General features: G+C 37.2%; 1 protein-coding gene across 2 annotated transcripts; it reads left to right on the top strand.

Moving 5' to 3' along the window:
• The first annotated feature begins 676 nt into the window (after nucleotides 1-676).
• LOC131162912 (mitogen-activated protein kinase kinase kinase 5) lies at nucleotides 677-13878 on the top strand. Of its 2 annotated transcripts, none has more exons than XM_058119533.1 (11): nucleotides 677-1581; nucleotides 2982-3593; nucleotides 3684-3771; nucleotides 6194-6256; nucleotides 6354-6517; nucleotides 6690-6765; nucleotides 10132-10191; nucleotides 10631-10756; nucleotides 12636-12845; nucleotides 12927-13024; nucleotides 13136-13878. In XM_058119533.1, the coding sequence occupies exons 1-11, from the start codon at nucleotides 1085-1087 to the stop codon at nucleotides 13206-13208; spliced, it is 2067 nt and encodes a 688-aa protein (XP_057975516.1). In that variant the 5' UTR covers nucleotides 677-1084; the 3' UTR covers nucleotides 13209-13878. The 2 variants fall into 2 exon arrangements, with proteins under 2 accessions (XP_057975516.1, XP_057975525.1); XM_058119542.1 differs by having other exon boundaries at nucleotides 693-1581; nucleotides 6384-6517.
• The last annotated feature ends 466 nt before the right edge of the window (nucleotides 13879-14344 follow it).

Below are 14344 nucleotides of genomic sequence, written 5' to 3'. Positions count from 1 at the left end.
TTTCCCCTTACCATTAAAAATAATTTTCGATAGAAACACATACCAGCCACCACTCGGCTTACTTTTTGATAATTATCAAATTGGTTGAACCTTTCAAAAGTACAACTTTAAGTATTTACTTTATTGAATCTTTGTGACAAGAGATAAAAATAAAAAATTAATATTTATTAAGATTGTTATGACTTATCAAGCTTTTAAAATTTCCATGATTATATATATATTTTTTTAAAAAATACAAAGTTATAATTCATATCAATTTCTTATGTACGAATTTCCATTTTTATTTACAAGACATAATTCCATTAAAAACTTTAAAATAAATATTAAATTATACTCGTTTATAAAACTCTCGATTTTTTTTAAAAATGCATTATTGATATTTTTAATAAAATTTTAAGGGCCTATCATTCTATGCTTATATATTTTTTTCTCTCGTGATAAAAGAATAGAGAAAAAATAGTATATTTTGATTATTTATTTATAATACGGATAAAATATTTTAAAAATAAGATAAAATAAGATACGAGCTAATTCAATAATTAATAATTATCGTCCAATTTGAATGTCACCGTTTTTTCTTTATTTGGCAAAAAAAAAAAAAAACAAATTACCCCCCATTTTTGTTACGACCCAGAGAAAATATATATTTATACATTAGTAATAATAAAAATAAAACACGCTAAGGCGGTTGACTTCGTTGGGAGGTAGGAGCTGGAGACAGCGTTCCGTTTCAGGCGGGTGCGGACTGGAAGATATGTCGTTGTAAACCGCGTCACAGAGGGCGAGAGAGAGAGAGACAGAGGGGGGGAGGAGAGGTAGAAGTAGAGAGAGAGAGAGACAGATAGAGAGAGAGATAGAATGCACGAGAGATAGAGATGGAGAGAGAGAGAGACAGAGAAGGACGACTCCATCCATCGATTGAGAGCGTCCTTGTCTGATCAACACTGTTGGGTTAACGGCCCTCCCATGGAATCTGCTTCCCCTCTTCTTCTTCCTCCTTCTCTGCTAGGGTTTCTTTACTCCGTCTTCCTCTGACGACGACAACCTCTTTTTCTCCTCCGTACCATGTTTTCTTCCCCCAGCAATGCCTTGGTGGCCCTCCTCTCCTTCCGCCTTCTCTAAGCTCTCCCCTGAGGCCCCCTCCAAGAAGAAGAAATCTTCTTCTTCCTCTGTTGCCTCCTCCTCCTCCCCCACCGCCTCCTCTGCCTCCGGCGCTCATCGTCGAGGTCTCCGCCGCTTCGCTGGCCAGAGTAATCCCCGTAATTTGCCCGACCTCGACGTCGGCATCGCCAGCAGTCATTTTCCCTCGTTGGAGGCTTCCCCCGACACGACGCCGCTGTCGCGATCCCCCAGCAATTTGGAGTTCTCGTCGGCGCGGGTCTCTCCTGGCGTGCCGCAGCCGCTTCCGCTTCCGGAACACTCGCAGCCTAGTCGTCGCGAGGGGGTTTTGAGTCCGAATTCGTGCTCCGCAAATTGTCCTCTGCCTTCGCCAAAAGAGGCTCCGATCAGAGGCCTCGAGGATAGGGATAGAGATCGCGATAGAGAGAGAGGCGATGCTTCGACTGGAGATGGGAATGGAAGGTAACGTTTTTGAACGTAATTATGAGCCGACAGATAGTTATTCCTTTGAATAAATTATTCAACATATTCTTGTGATCACATACTCATTAACTTTATTGCTCCTTCATTGGTGGATTTGAGAGATAAACATCAACGTGTATGTACTTCATTTATGGTTTATTATTTATTTATTTTTGCATCTCTCTCATGTTTGATTATTTGATTGGACATTTATTGATCGTTTGTCTTTCTTTTTTTTCCTGTTTTTTTTGCCTCAAATTTTAAATTTTTGAAGGAAATTCTTTGGCGGAGAGGAATATAAAATATATTTGAGAAATTTCTACTTTATCCACTTTATGTTTCAGAATGATCATCTGGTTGATTTGGTGGATCATGTGGTCAATTACATTGTTAATGCTTCTATTTGGCTTGTGAATTGTTTATGTTTGAAATCACGGTGCAAATTTCGTCATTTATCGTGGTTTTTTATTTCTAAAGTTGTCTTTTATGAGTTTCTGGTTTTCTAAGACTTGGACGCTTGTGAGGGACATGAATTGGTCGAGTGCTTATTTCTCTATATTCAGCAGGCATGTTACTTTTGGCTTGCTTAATGGACTGTTGGTTCTTGAATGGTTTCCCCCCGTGTATTCTCTTCTTTGATTTGTATATTAAATTTGTTTTTCTATTGAATTTTTTTAGATATCATTACATATTTTGGCATTATGACAGTGTAATCATTCTTGATGTCTTTACATCTTTATATTTTATAGTATTTGTTTTTGGAATTCTTCTGCTGCTGACTTGAAGATGCTCTTTTCCTTCTATATGGGCAATTGGGCTATAGGGGATTAAAACAGTGGGCTCTAGAGTCCCAGGATCTCTCAAGGGATATGATATCGCATGGATGTGCAAATAAATGATTATTTGCAAAGAATAATGAATTTATTTCCTTATATATCGGCCATCGGATTATAGGGGATTAAAGCAGTGGGGCTCGACTCTCAAGATGTCAATGGGTTATAGTTTTGCAAATAAATGATTATTTGTAAAGAACAGTGAATTTAGTTACACAAGTTCTGCGTCATATGGATGTTTTATTATGTAAATAATTGTATTCACCATGATCTTCAGAACATTGAGTCTTTATGTTATATTGAGAATAAAAAATTTTCTAATTCCAGTTTTTTTGGGGCAGCTTGTTTTAATTTCTAAAACAAGAAAATGTATTTTTTACTTTATTGTGAGCAAGCTGATGATTGAAATACTTCTTTTAGATCAGATCATTTGGGATGGATCAACGTGAAGCATTCCATGTTTTAAATTCTCAACTATTCAATTACTATGCTTATACCTCCTGTACTTCCAGCATTTTGTTGACTATATTTCCCTGTTTACATATTGATATTGTTTTGTTAAAATAGATTTTCTTACCAAGATGCACAAAAGAGTACAGAGCACATAAAGTCTCCGAGAAATGGGCCCCAAGATCTAAAGAGTGAAGGCAGTCACGAAAAGTTCAGGATAAATGTTCCTGTACAGAGTGCTCCAACTAGCCCTTTCTCAAGTCCTATGCGTAGCCCGCAAAGAATAACCACGGGGGATATTTTTCAGTCTCATTACATGGCTCTACAAGGATTGCATGTCTGGTCTGCTCCAGAGATGCCGGTTTTAGACATGGTTTTAGGGTTCCCTTCCTATGCATCCCCAGACAGAACTACATTTAGTGTTGATAGTTCTCCGCTTCACAGTCCATCGGTGAGAAGTCCCCGCCAAAACCTTAGAAGTCCAAGTGGACCTACATCACCATTGCACCCAAAACTATCCCTTGAGACTGCAGCAGCACGACGTGAAAATAACGGTCATGTCAATGTGCATCCGTTGCCTCTTCCTCCAATGGCTGCCTTGCCTTCACAAGCAACCCCAATTCCTCAAGTTACTTGCAAGCCAGAGGTGTTGCCAATGACACTTCAATGGCAAAAGGGAAAGCTTATTGGACGTGGTACATTTGGAAGTGTTTATGTTGCCACTAATCGGTATGTAAATTCCCTGTTCATCTTCTACCAGTTGTTTCTGCTGAAGCAAATTTTAATGCCTCTCCCCCCCCCCCCCTTTCTCCAAAACAGAGAAACTGGAGCTCTATGCGCAATGAAGGAAGTTGAGATATTTCCTGATGATCCAAAATCTGGAGAAAGTATAAAACAATTACAGCAGGTTGATCTCCAGCATTTACTCTATTCTTCAAATCATTTTTGCATCTATAACTTTTATAGTCTGTCAAGTTCCCATTTGAAGGAATTCTTAGCAAGGCACCAATGATGGTGGTGTGAATAATCACATTCACTGGATTACTTGCATTTTGACATTACGGATGTTTACTTGCTGCCATTTAGCATGATTTTTATGCGGTCTTATCCAGATGAAAGAATAAGGGGGAAACAACTAGTGATAACTGCTGTATTTTTTTTTTCTTCTTTTTAAAACTTTTTTTCTTAAATTATTTTTCTCATTTCAACTTTTGCGTTAAAATCATAGTATGTTCCAATACATTATCGTTGCTATGAAATCATTTTCATTGAAAATCACACGCGCACATACACACACACATGCATTGTTCCTGCACTTTCATAATCAGATTATTCAGGATCTACTTTTAAGGTCATTGTTAGTTTATGCTTGACATTTGAGTACATGACAAGTCTACCTTGCCCATATTCTGATGCATAAGGGAGAGAGAGGTGATGGATAACCAGAAATGGAGAACTTTAGATGTTTATATTGTTGCTAGGAATTTTTATATTTTAGTTTTGAAAAGTTTTTGATTTTTCTTCCTTAACTCTCTATTCTGTTCCTAATATCTGTCCTGTCTCTTCTGGCTGCAGCATCTTCCCTTCATTTCTCTTCTTACTTCTTCTTCTTCTTCTTCTTCTACTCCTCCTCAGATTCTCTCCCTCTATTCTCTTTGCATTTCCGTTTCTATATCTGTCCTACATTGATTTTTTCCTTCTTAATTATTTTCTATTCTCTTCTTTAACTTTCTGTTCTGTTCCGTCCCAGGTTCCCTGCCCTGATGTCTCCTTCATTCTCCCCTCTTCTCTCATCTTCTTTCCTCCTCTCTATTTCTCTCTCTCAATTTTCTCCGTTTCTGTCTTACATCAGGAGGCTAACAATGCAATGATGGGTCCCCTTTTTTAGCAAGTGTACTTGGAATTGTTGGCATCTGCCAAACTGTTTGCGAACCTCATGAACAAACAGCATTTCTTTTTATCTACAGGCATAATGGACCAATTTTCTGCCCTTGAATGTGGAAAGATGCGTGGTGGGTAGTGAACTCGTGGTTCTGGTCTGATCCTCTCTTATATAATGAGGCAGAAGTTTTTCCTTTATCTCGTCATCCGTTTTTATTATTTTTTAAATATACTTAAGGCTATGTGGTTTGGTTTATTTTTTTGTACAGAGAATATTTTTTTTTTTTATTTTCTTCACATTTGATGATTACGTATTTTTTCTTTTTTTCTAATGTTGCACAAGTGGTGAAACCATTGCTTGAACTAGCAAAGATAGGCCATTGTAGATGAGCTTTACTTGTATGTCTCAGCCTCTTAGGCTATACTTTAACCTTTTCATCTTCATTGACCTTACCACCTAAATAATGTATCTTACCTAGGCCAATTCCTCTATACCCAATCCATTAGTTTTTCTATGTGTAACGGTCCTCAGCCTAACTTTAGTGAGGTATTGTCCGCTTTGGCCTACTGGCCTCACGGGTTTGTCTTATAAAAGGCACCTCACTTAGTTGGAGTCCAAACCTTCCTTACAAGTTCAAGATTTCCCTAGTACACATCTGATGTGGGACCATGATAGATTTTCTCGTCCAATCTCTAACATTCTCGTCAGTATGATTTTACTAGTACACATCTGATGTGAGTCCATTGCAAGCTCTCCCGTCTGATTTATGACATTCTCGTTAGCGTGATCTCCCTAGTACACATCCGATGTGAGACCATGACAGGATCTCTTGTTTGATCTTTGACATCCTACTCAAAGTGGCTTACACGTAGGATCCAATCACATGAAACTACCCCCAGAGCAGATCAACTTACATGATAGTACCCCTAGGGGGGATCCACTCACATGATGGTAACCTAGGGTGACTTTAATACCAAATGTAACGATCCTGGACCCAGCTCCGGTGAAGTATTGCCCACTTTGGCCCACTGGTCTCACAGGTTTGTCCTATAAAAGGTGCCTCACTTAGTTGGAGTCCAAAACTTCCTTATAAGCCCAAGATCTCCCTAGTTGACATCCGATTTGGGACCATGACACTATGCTTATACTCACATAGTGTCAAAGCCCGTTGCCAACTCATTTGCTAAACTCAAGAGAATCAATAAGCTCAAATTTTTTTTTTTATTGATTGGTTCCCTAATTTTTAAAAATGATCATAATTTTTTGTTGCATAGGATTATTTTCTCAGTTAATTTTGGTTCAGTCGCACTTTTTACATGGTTCCTTCTTATTGCTCTTTATATCATGCATGAGAATATTTGAATTTTCCCCATTGGATTTATATTCTATTAGTTTTATTTATTCAATTATATTTTTGTGGTTGTGCTGTTTTTTTTTTGGGTTGCAGGAAATTAAAGTTCTCAGCCAGCTAAAGCATCCAAACATTGTGCAGTATTATGGTAGTGAAATAGTAAGTGACTTACTAATTGCTTGTTGTAGTGTTGATGTGCAACATTATCTGCTTGTATTCATCAGCTTCTTATGACTAAATTATTATGCAAATGCAGTGTGATGACTGCTTTTACATATATCTGGAGTATGTATACCCAGGTTCGATTAACAGATATGTCCGTGAACATTGTGGGGCTATTACAGAATCAGTTGTTCGCAATTTTACTCGCCATATTCTCTCAGGGTTGGCATACTTGCATGGCACAAAGACAATACACAGGTAACAATCACATGTTTAATTTGATGTGACAAAGGATGGCATTCGCTTAATTCAGCATGTTGCAATTTTGCTTATGCTATTTGTTGTGCCTGATTGGTGATCTAGTATTATTTATCTAGTGAATTTAGACTGTCGGTTCTGCCCTCCCAAATTGAATCATTATCTTTTATAGGGACATCAAAGGGGCAAATTTGCTTGTTGATGCATCTGGGGTGGTTAAGCTTGCCGACTTTGGGATGGCTAAACATGTGAGTTCTGTACTTCATATATATGCAGTACTTGCACATATTTTAGCATTATAAATGGAAAACAACAGTGGTGTATACGTGGTATAATTTTGTAGCTTGTGTGCTCATGGATTTTAATTGCCTTTGAGATGTTGTGGATTCCCAATTGGACAATAGTAGTTATTGTTCTTTCCTTGACATTTGGTATGGTGGAATTGTTTTTTGTTATATGAATTTTGTTCTTGTTGAGGGCAAGCCTTAACCGAACAGTTAGGATGTTACACTCAAAGATGAAGGTTACAGGTTCAATTCACTAAACAGCCTCTACAAATGTGGAGGTAAGGCTGTGTGCATCATGACCTTCCCAAACCCTGATATGGTGTGGGATCTTTGTGCACTAGGCATTGTGTTATACAGGTTCAAGTCACTGAAACAGCCTCTACAAATGTGGAGGTAAGGCTGTGTGCATCATGAGCGTCCCAAACCCTGATATGGCGTGGGATCTTTGTGCACTAGATGTTGAATTATCAAATTCTTTAAATTGAGCAAAACAAGTGGCAGAAACTTAAAATTTACATTGCCATGCGGAAATATAAATGGTTAGGTTTGATATTGTAGAGATTTTTTTGCCCTTTTGCAGCCTTGCAATCATGCCAATCGTTATGTGAATTATGCCCTACTTACCAGGAAGGTGATGTTTATTCTAGATAAATTGACGTGCAGCTTTTTGATTGCACTACATGCATGGGGTCTGAGTACATGCGAAGTGGTCAGAGATTCATGTTTATATTAATTTTACCACAAATTTTGCATGTGTGGATCTAGGTGTTTTGGTTTTGCAGTGAAGTAGAATATACCCTGTGTTTAATCTCAAATTATCATTGATACTCTCATGTGTTGCGCACTAATAAGTTTGTATCATCCAATTGCTTCTTTGAGTATCCACTACAAAAGCTAAACAGCTTTGCTCTGGAAGGCTGGAAGAGCATCCATAACCTTTAGGTTGTAAGTTGCTAAACTAACATGAAGAACCCTTCTCATGTTTCCTCATAAATACAAAATCTGAGAAAAATCATGCACATGAATTTTACTTAATTTGTTACAAATAGCAGCTTGCTGTGGATGAACTTGTAGAAACTCAATGCCGAATGTGGTGCTAAGGATCTTATTGGCCACACCAGTAAATTTTCTTTAGAAGTTTTGTGCATGTCCAGGTAAAGGATGCATAATGCTTTAGAACTTAGACCCCATGTATGTGTCTTTTAAGAACCACTGGATTAATGACTCATGTTAATTGGTGAAACACTGGACTAAGTTTGCTTTTATGTACTGTGATGCTCAAAATCATAATGACTGAAAGATTATGAATAACCTGACTGGAGGACTTTCCTGGAATTTTCTGAATTTTACTGTGATCTAAGTTATATTTTAAAATCCGACACTGAAAGCATGCCATCCTGTGTTATAAAATTTATATCTTTTATGTGAGAATCAGATATTTTAGATATTTTTGGATTCCAATCTTTTGTCTGTTAGTCATTTTGAATTGTCAGATTCGATTCCCTAGAAGAAATTAGCTGCTCATACCGTTTTTTATGTTCTGCCTGGACTCTACACAATAAGAGCTCATAATACACACTAATTCAAGGATAGATTCCGAATCTTGAAATTATAGCACAGAATCAAATCGGGTACTTTATAGTATGCAGTTGTGCTTCCCTGGTGTCCTTTTGTTTTGTTTGTTTGTGTTTTGATAGCAAAAGAAAGTTTCATTAATAATAAAAGAATTTACATGAGGGAAAGAGACATCTCCTGAATAAGAACTGTAACAAACCAGAAAGAAACACCAACTAGATAACGACAAAAGAGAGCAGGTTCCTCCAATCTCTTTGTAGCTCCTGGAAACTAATCCCTCTGAAAAATCCAAAACCAACACACCACAGTGAGGCCAAATACTGGATTTATCCCAAACCAGCACCCAATTTAATTTCTTCCTAGAGAATATATTGTGCATTATGCTCCAACCAATCCCCCCGCAAAACTGCAAACTTGCCACGCTTCCATAAAGCTGCCCTATCTTTCCTTCTTCCAAATCCTGCAAATTAAATTGCTAACAATTCTTCCACCAAAGGATGGACATACCTAGCTCATCCCTGTAATACTAAAAGCTTATTCCAAATCCTCCAAGAAAATTCACTGTGAAAAATGTTGGGCTTTTGTGGAGCCTAGTTGTGTCTTAATTTGGATGACGACCCGACCTCCGTTTAATTAGAGATTTCTATCCTAAGGCTTAATCCATGGAGCGAAGGTTTGGGCCTTATGGCCCAAGCCTTCGCTCCATTGACTAAGCGGTATAAGCCATACTCGTGGGGGTCCGGGGGCAACGCCCCCGGGGAAAATTTTTGGAGCCCATTCGGAACGGAATCCTAGGCGCAACATATAAAAAGGGTGCTTTCGGGTGATTAGGGTTTGAGTGGTTGTATTCTTGAGAGAGAGCGAGAGCGAGAGAATTGTATCGCCGCACTCTCTGTGCTTTCTTCCTGATAATATTGAAATCCCTGCAACTCCGTAGACATAGGCAAAATTGCCGAACCACGTAAATATTGTCTTGTGCGTGTGATTGAATTTTTCGTTGGTGTCATTCTTTCTCTATTTGTTTCTCACAGGTTTCGGGAATTTGTTCGTATATTCCTAACAAAAAAGAAGATTAGAAGCTGTCTTGGAGTTCTTGTAGTAGAGCACACATACATCAGGAAAAAGAGCTTTCAAATGTCTCCTGAGTGCAGCTAGTTATTAGTATTTATTTTATTACACACAACCAAGTGAAAGCCTTAATTTTTTGGAGAGCCTAGGCATTCCAAATTATATGGTAGGGTGGAAAAGAATAATTAGAACAAATTAAGAATTCAAAAAAAGATTTGCAAAAATATAATCCCGACTGATCCAAAGACCAAGAACGAACACCCTCCTCGAAGGAAGATTACTCTCATTCAATAAAGATAACAAAGAAGACAACTCCACCTTGGTGTCCTTCTGTCACATTAGCATATTTTTCATTTCAAATGCTCCAGTTAATTTATAATTCAAATATTGGATCTCTGTTTACATAAAGAAAAACTTGTGAAAGTTCTGTAAATCTGAGATCTAAACCAGTGTTTGTTTTATTTTGTATTATATTTTAGATCCATTTTTACTGCATGGTCCAACTGAGCAATGATTTGGATATGATATTATATTATTATGTTGATTGAATATGTTTTTATATGGCTATTTATCATCAACATCTTCATTGTTGTTATTGTTATAGACAGTTGCTACTGCTTTACTGATTCACTTTACGCAGTCAGGTATATTATTTCTTATGTTTAGCTATCTTTTGTCATTCAGCTTAGTGGACAAGCAGCTGATCTTTCCCTAAAGGGAAGTCCATACTGGATGGCTCCAGAGGTACCATCTGCTTCTAATCAACTTCTTGATAGCATATAGTCCAGAACTTAAATTTCGATCTTGGCAGAAATTTGTAGGGTCTCAATTTACAGAATTGATTTTGATTTCAGAAACATTGGAAACTTATAAAAAATTACAGAATTTATGAATGAAATTTTTGAAAAATTTTAAATAGACTATTGCGAATAATTTAGAAAATATTTTTAAAATCCAAAATTTGCTTGTTTTTTCAGCTTTTATATTTAATTTTCCAAACTTTTGGATAACTTAAGTAAAATTTTCCAACTCTGAAAACTCCCAAACATTTTTACCAAATTTTTTAAAAGAGAAATTGGATGCTGATTTCATTCTGAACCCTCCTGAATTTTTTAATTATTTAACTGAAATTTAAGACCATACTTATAGTTCACCTGCATTGACATCATTGTCTTCCTTGCAGGTCCTGCAGGCTGTGATGCAGAAAGACAACAATTCTGATCTTGCTTTTGCTGTTGACATCTGGAGTTTGGGTTGTACAATTATTGAAATGCTAAATGGCAAACCTCCTTGGAGTGAATATGAAGGGGTAAGCACATATTTTAATGTGTTTTTTCATTATTTACTAAATTCATTAGTTTTTTGTCAATATGCGAACTATATTTGCTCACGCTGAATTTTAGCAGAGTTTGGAAAACCTTTTTTTTTTTAGTTAAAACCAACTTTTTAAAAATTAGAATTAGGTTATTGGTTTGTTGGTTATTAAGCACTCTTGTGGCCGATTTAAGTTTGTGCAGGATGGCTTTGTTGCCTTCCAATTAAACAAGAATCTGAGACTCTTCTCTTACCATGCATTAGGCATTTTAGATGATATTTTTTCAGGCACACACTATAGGATTCAAAACATGTAATGAATTTATGGGTTTATTACCTTGACTGAAGTTGGATTTTTATTTGGGCTGAATGCATCATGGCCTTTATTCTAATTTGCCCATGAATTCTCATGAGAAAGGACAACCAATGTTCCAATCAGCATTGTTTATATAAATTAATCCTCCTCAAAATTTGGAGGAGATGGGAAAGAATTATGCATAGGGAAGAGGAACATCTTGAAAGACCTATTAATGTTGAGTTCAAAGTAGTTTTGTGACAACTGTAAAAGCTGGACTACGTGTTGAGAGAGAATTCATAATAACCTGAATTATGGAAACCATTAAAGTGGATGTAAAAATGACTCAGACAGCATGCACTTGACTCATAAGGGACACACAGACATGCACGCACACACATTAAGGACTCATGGAATGGAAGTAATGATGTTGGATGACAGGATACCTTTCTGTTCCACTATGTTATCAAGAGTGAGTATTGTGGTGTGGAGAGTACCCTGTCATGCTACTAAAAATTAAACGTATTAAGATACTGAACGGGAGTTAGAATGGATAAGGAGAGGCCAGCACACACTTTGGGCATTGCAACTTCAGGAAGTGCACTAAAATGAAGGTTCTGTTCATTGTAAAACAAAATAAGATAAGGAATTTGTTCATTCTGTCACATGAAGATTAATATTTGGTAAATGAGATTATTGATCAAATTCAAAAATGAAATGAACATAGCCATTATATTTTCTGAATAAGGCATACTAGAGAAATGACAATGAACCTTATAATTTTAAACCATATTGAACAACGCTGAAAATTTCTTAAGAAGATAATAACACTTTGATACCTTCAGTTTTGTACTCAAGCATAACAGTAAGTATTTGAGATGCAGGTAGCCTTATGTGTCCTTTCTATTCTGTTAGGGAGTAGAAAGAGAAACAAGGTTACGCATCCTTTTTTTATAAGTAAAGTAAAAATTCGAGGGTAGAATAACAAGAAGGAAGGGTCAAAGGAAAAGGCTAAATTGTGGGTGGTTTTTTTTTTTGGGGGGGGGGGTGGTTGCTGTGGCTTATGGCTTCTTTCTGCCCTACTTCCTTGAACTTTGTGCAGCGACTGGTTATGGTGGGTTTTGTGGAATCTGGACTCACTCATCTTTTACCATCTGTGCTGCATTTATATTAATTTGATGAGAAATACGTAAAAGGAATGGTTCCTTCACATATAATTTGGAACACACCAATTGTATGATCCCACGTCAAGACTTGGACCCATATAAGTGAGAGATATTGTTAGGTGTATATCCAAATGATGTGGGTTCCATAACATTTCAGTGGGCCCAAAAATTAATCTTATTGCTTGTGATTGGTGGATTCTAAAATTTACATAGAGAAATTGTTCCTTCTAACCCTATCTTTGGAGAGGCCTTGGATTTGGAGTTGTATTGAATTTGGACAAAATGATACATAAATTTTATAGAAATTTGTCCAAATCCACCCAAATCCAAATCTAAGGTCCAAAATCCATGTTCCCAAACACTACCCAAGTATTTTTCTAATTTGATTGCTTACTGCTTCTTCTTTAATTTAGGCTGCAGCTATGTTCAAGGTTCTGAGAGAAACCCCTCCCATACCTGAAACATTGTCACCAGAAGGCAAGGATTTCCTGCGTTGTTGCTTTCGGAGAAACCCTGCAGAGAGACCATCAGCTAACAAGTTACTAGAACATTTGTTCCTGAGGAGCTCACAGCTGACGGATGTTCCAACTTGCACGCAGTCTTTTAATGGGATGAAATTGATGGTAACTTGCCCCTACCACACCACCCTTGCTTTTTCTACATTATGGTGATTTATGCTTACAATATTTAATGTCCTTTAACAGGACGATGCACATAGTCAAAGACAGCAGTCTAATTTCAAATCCAGTCAATCAATGTCCTCAAGCACCAAAAGTGCAAAAGGGAAAGTGGGCTCTAAGAGGTAAGTCCTTATTTATTTATTTGGTAGCATCCTCTTCTGCATGTAATACTGCATCAAATAGTTCAAACATATTCTAACATCCATAATTATTTTCATTTGCACCACTGCCAGCTTCAGCTTCATGCGATATAGTTTTAATCCGGTGAGACTGGGCAACAATCGCGAACTGAAACTTCCTACTTAATGGAGGCCTCCTGCCATTCTTCTTGATCTGCAGTTGATAGCCTTCCTAGTCTGCACGGGGGTCACGGCCTGCAGCATTGCTCAAGCCCTTCTGCAAATGTTTCCAGCTGTGTTAACCACGGTGTTTGAAGCATATTTTTCCCATTTAACCAGTGGAAGGGAAGTGCCACCTGTTTTTTGACGTGATTTTTATGAAGTGGATTCAGGAATTATTGTGTTATAGACCTTCATGGCAATGGCATGGATGCTCTCTTAGGTGACTTGCAGTCTTCTTCATCATCATCTTCATAAATTTTTTTAAGCATTTGCAGTGTTAGGTTCTTTTCTTTGATCCTTGAGCCTTTTGACACCTCGTGAAGTGATGTAGCTTCTTGTACTGGAAGTTTATTTTATTAGGACTGGGGATTCGTAGGAGGCATCTTCTTCTTTTTTCTTTTTTACCTTTTTGGTTTTTTTGTACTTTATAATTACTATTGGATAGAGGTCGATCCGGCAATTACAGCAGTTTGCCCACAATTTCGCCGAGATAGTATTTCTCCGTGGCCTCCATGTACAATTGATGAAGTCGAAACTGAATGTGTAGATATTTTAGAGAAGGTTCAACTCATCTGTGTACTAGTTATCACAACACGCTCCATATCCAAGTGAAAAAATATTGTTCCAGTTTGTTACTTGTGAGTTTCCCTGTTTGTGCTCTTCTGCATACTTCTACTATAATGCTGTGCAATTCTTGACGCATGACATGGGTTTTCTATCCAGGAACAGTGATTGGTCTCCTTCGTTTCTTGGTTCTCCACATTTGTGGGGGAAAAGAAAAACTTATGCGAGCCAGACCCAGAGCCCTAAAATGCATTCTACAATTGTGCATATGATTTTTGATAGACAAATAATTGTCATGATCTGGCATCCATGCTGTCTCTGGTAAGTGTTGTGTTGATAACACGTAAAGATAAAATAAAATTTTGATTTTATGAGAGATTTTTATGGGACGGGGCTCGGAGCTCCAATGACTCAAATTCAAAGCCAATAATATGTTTTTTGGAATTGAATTGATTATTGAGGTATTGCATTGTTTGGGTTTGAATTTGGATTTTTATTGGATTTAGATAAGACGCAATATAAAATTAAATTAAATTT

Source organism: Malania oleifera, chromosome 1 (assembly GCF_029873635.1).
Source record: "Malania oleifera isolate guangnan ecotype guangnan chromosome 1, ASM2987363v1, whole genome shotgun sequence".
NCBI classification, from domain to species: Eukaryota; Viridiplantae; Streptophyta; class Magnoliopsida; order Santalales; family Ximeniaceae; genus Malania; species Malania oleifera.
Note: the sequence above shows the minus strand (reverse complement) of the source record. Positions and strands in the feature narration are given on the sequence as shown.

Bases quoted from the DNA above. Each gene is read 5' to 3' on its own strand.
- LOC131162912 (XM_058119533.1), top strand. From the start codon at position 1,085: ATGCCTTGGTGGCCCTCCTCTCCTTCCGCCTTCTCTAAGCTCTCCCCT. The intron at 3,594-3,683 runs GTATGTAAATTC...TCTCCAAAACAG, and splicing joins GTTTATGTTGCCACTAATCG to AGAAACTGGAGCTCTATGCG. The intron at 3,772-6,193 runs GTTGATCTCCAG...TTTGGGTTGCAG, and splicing joins GTATAAAACAATTACAGCAG to GAAATTAAAGTTCTCAGCCA.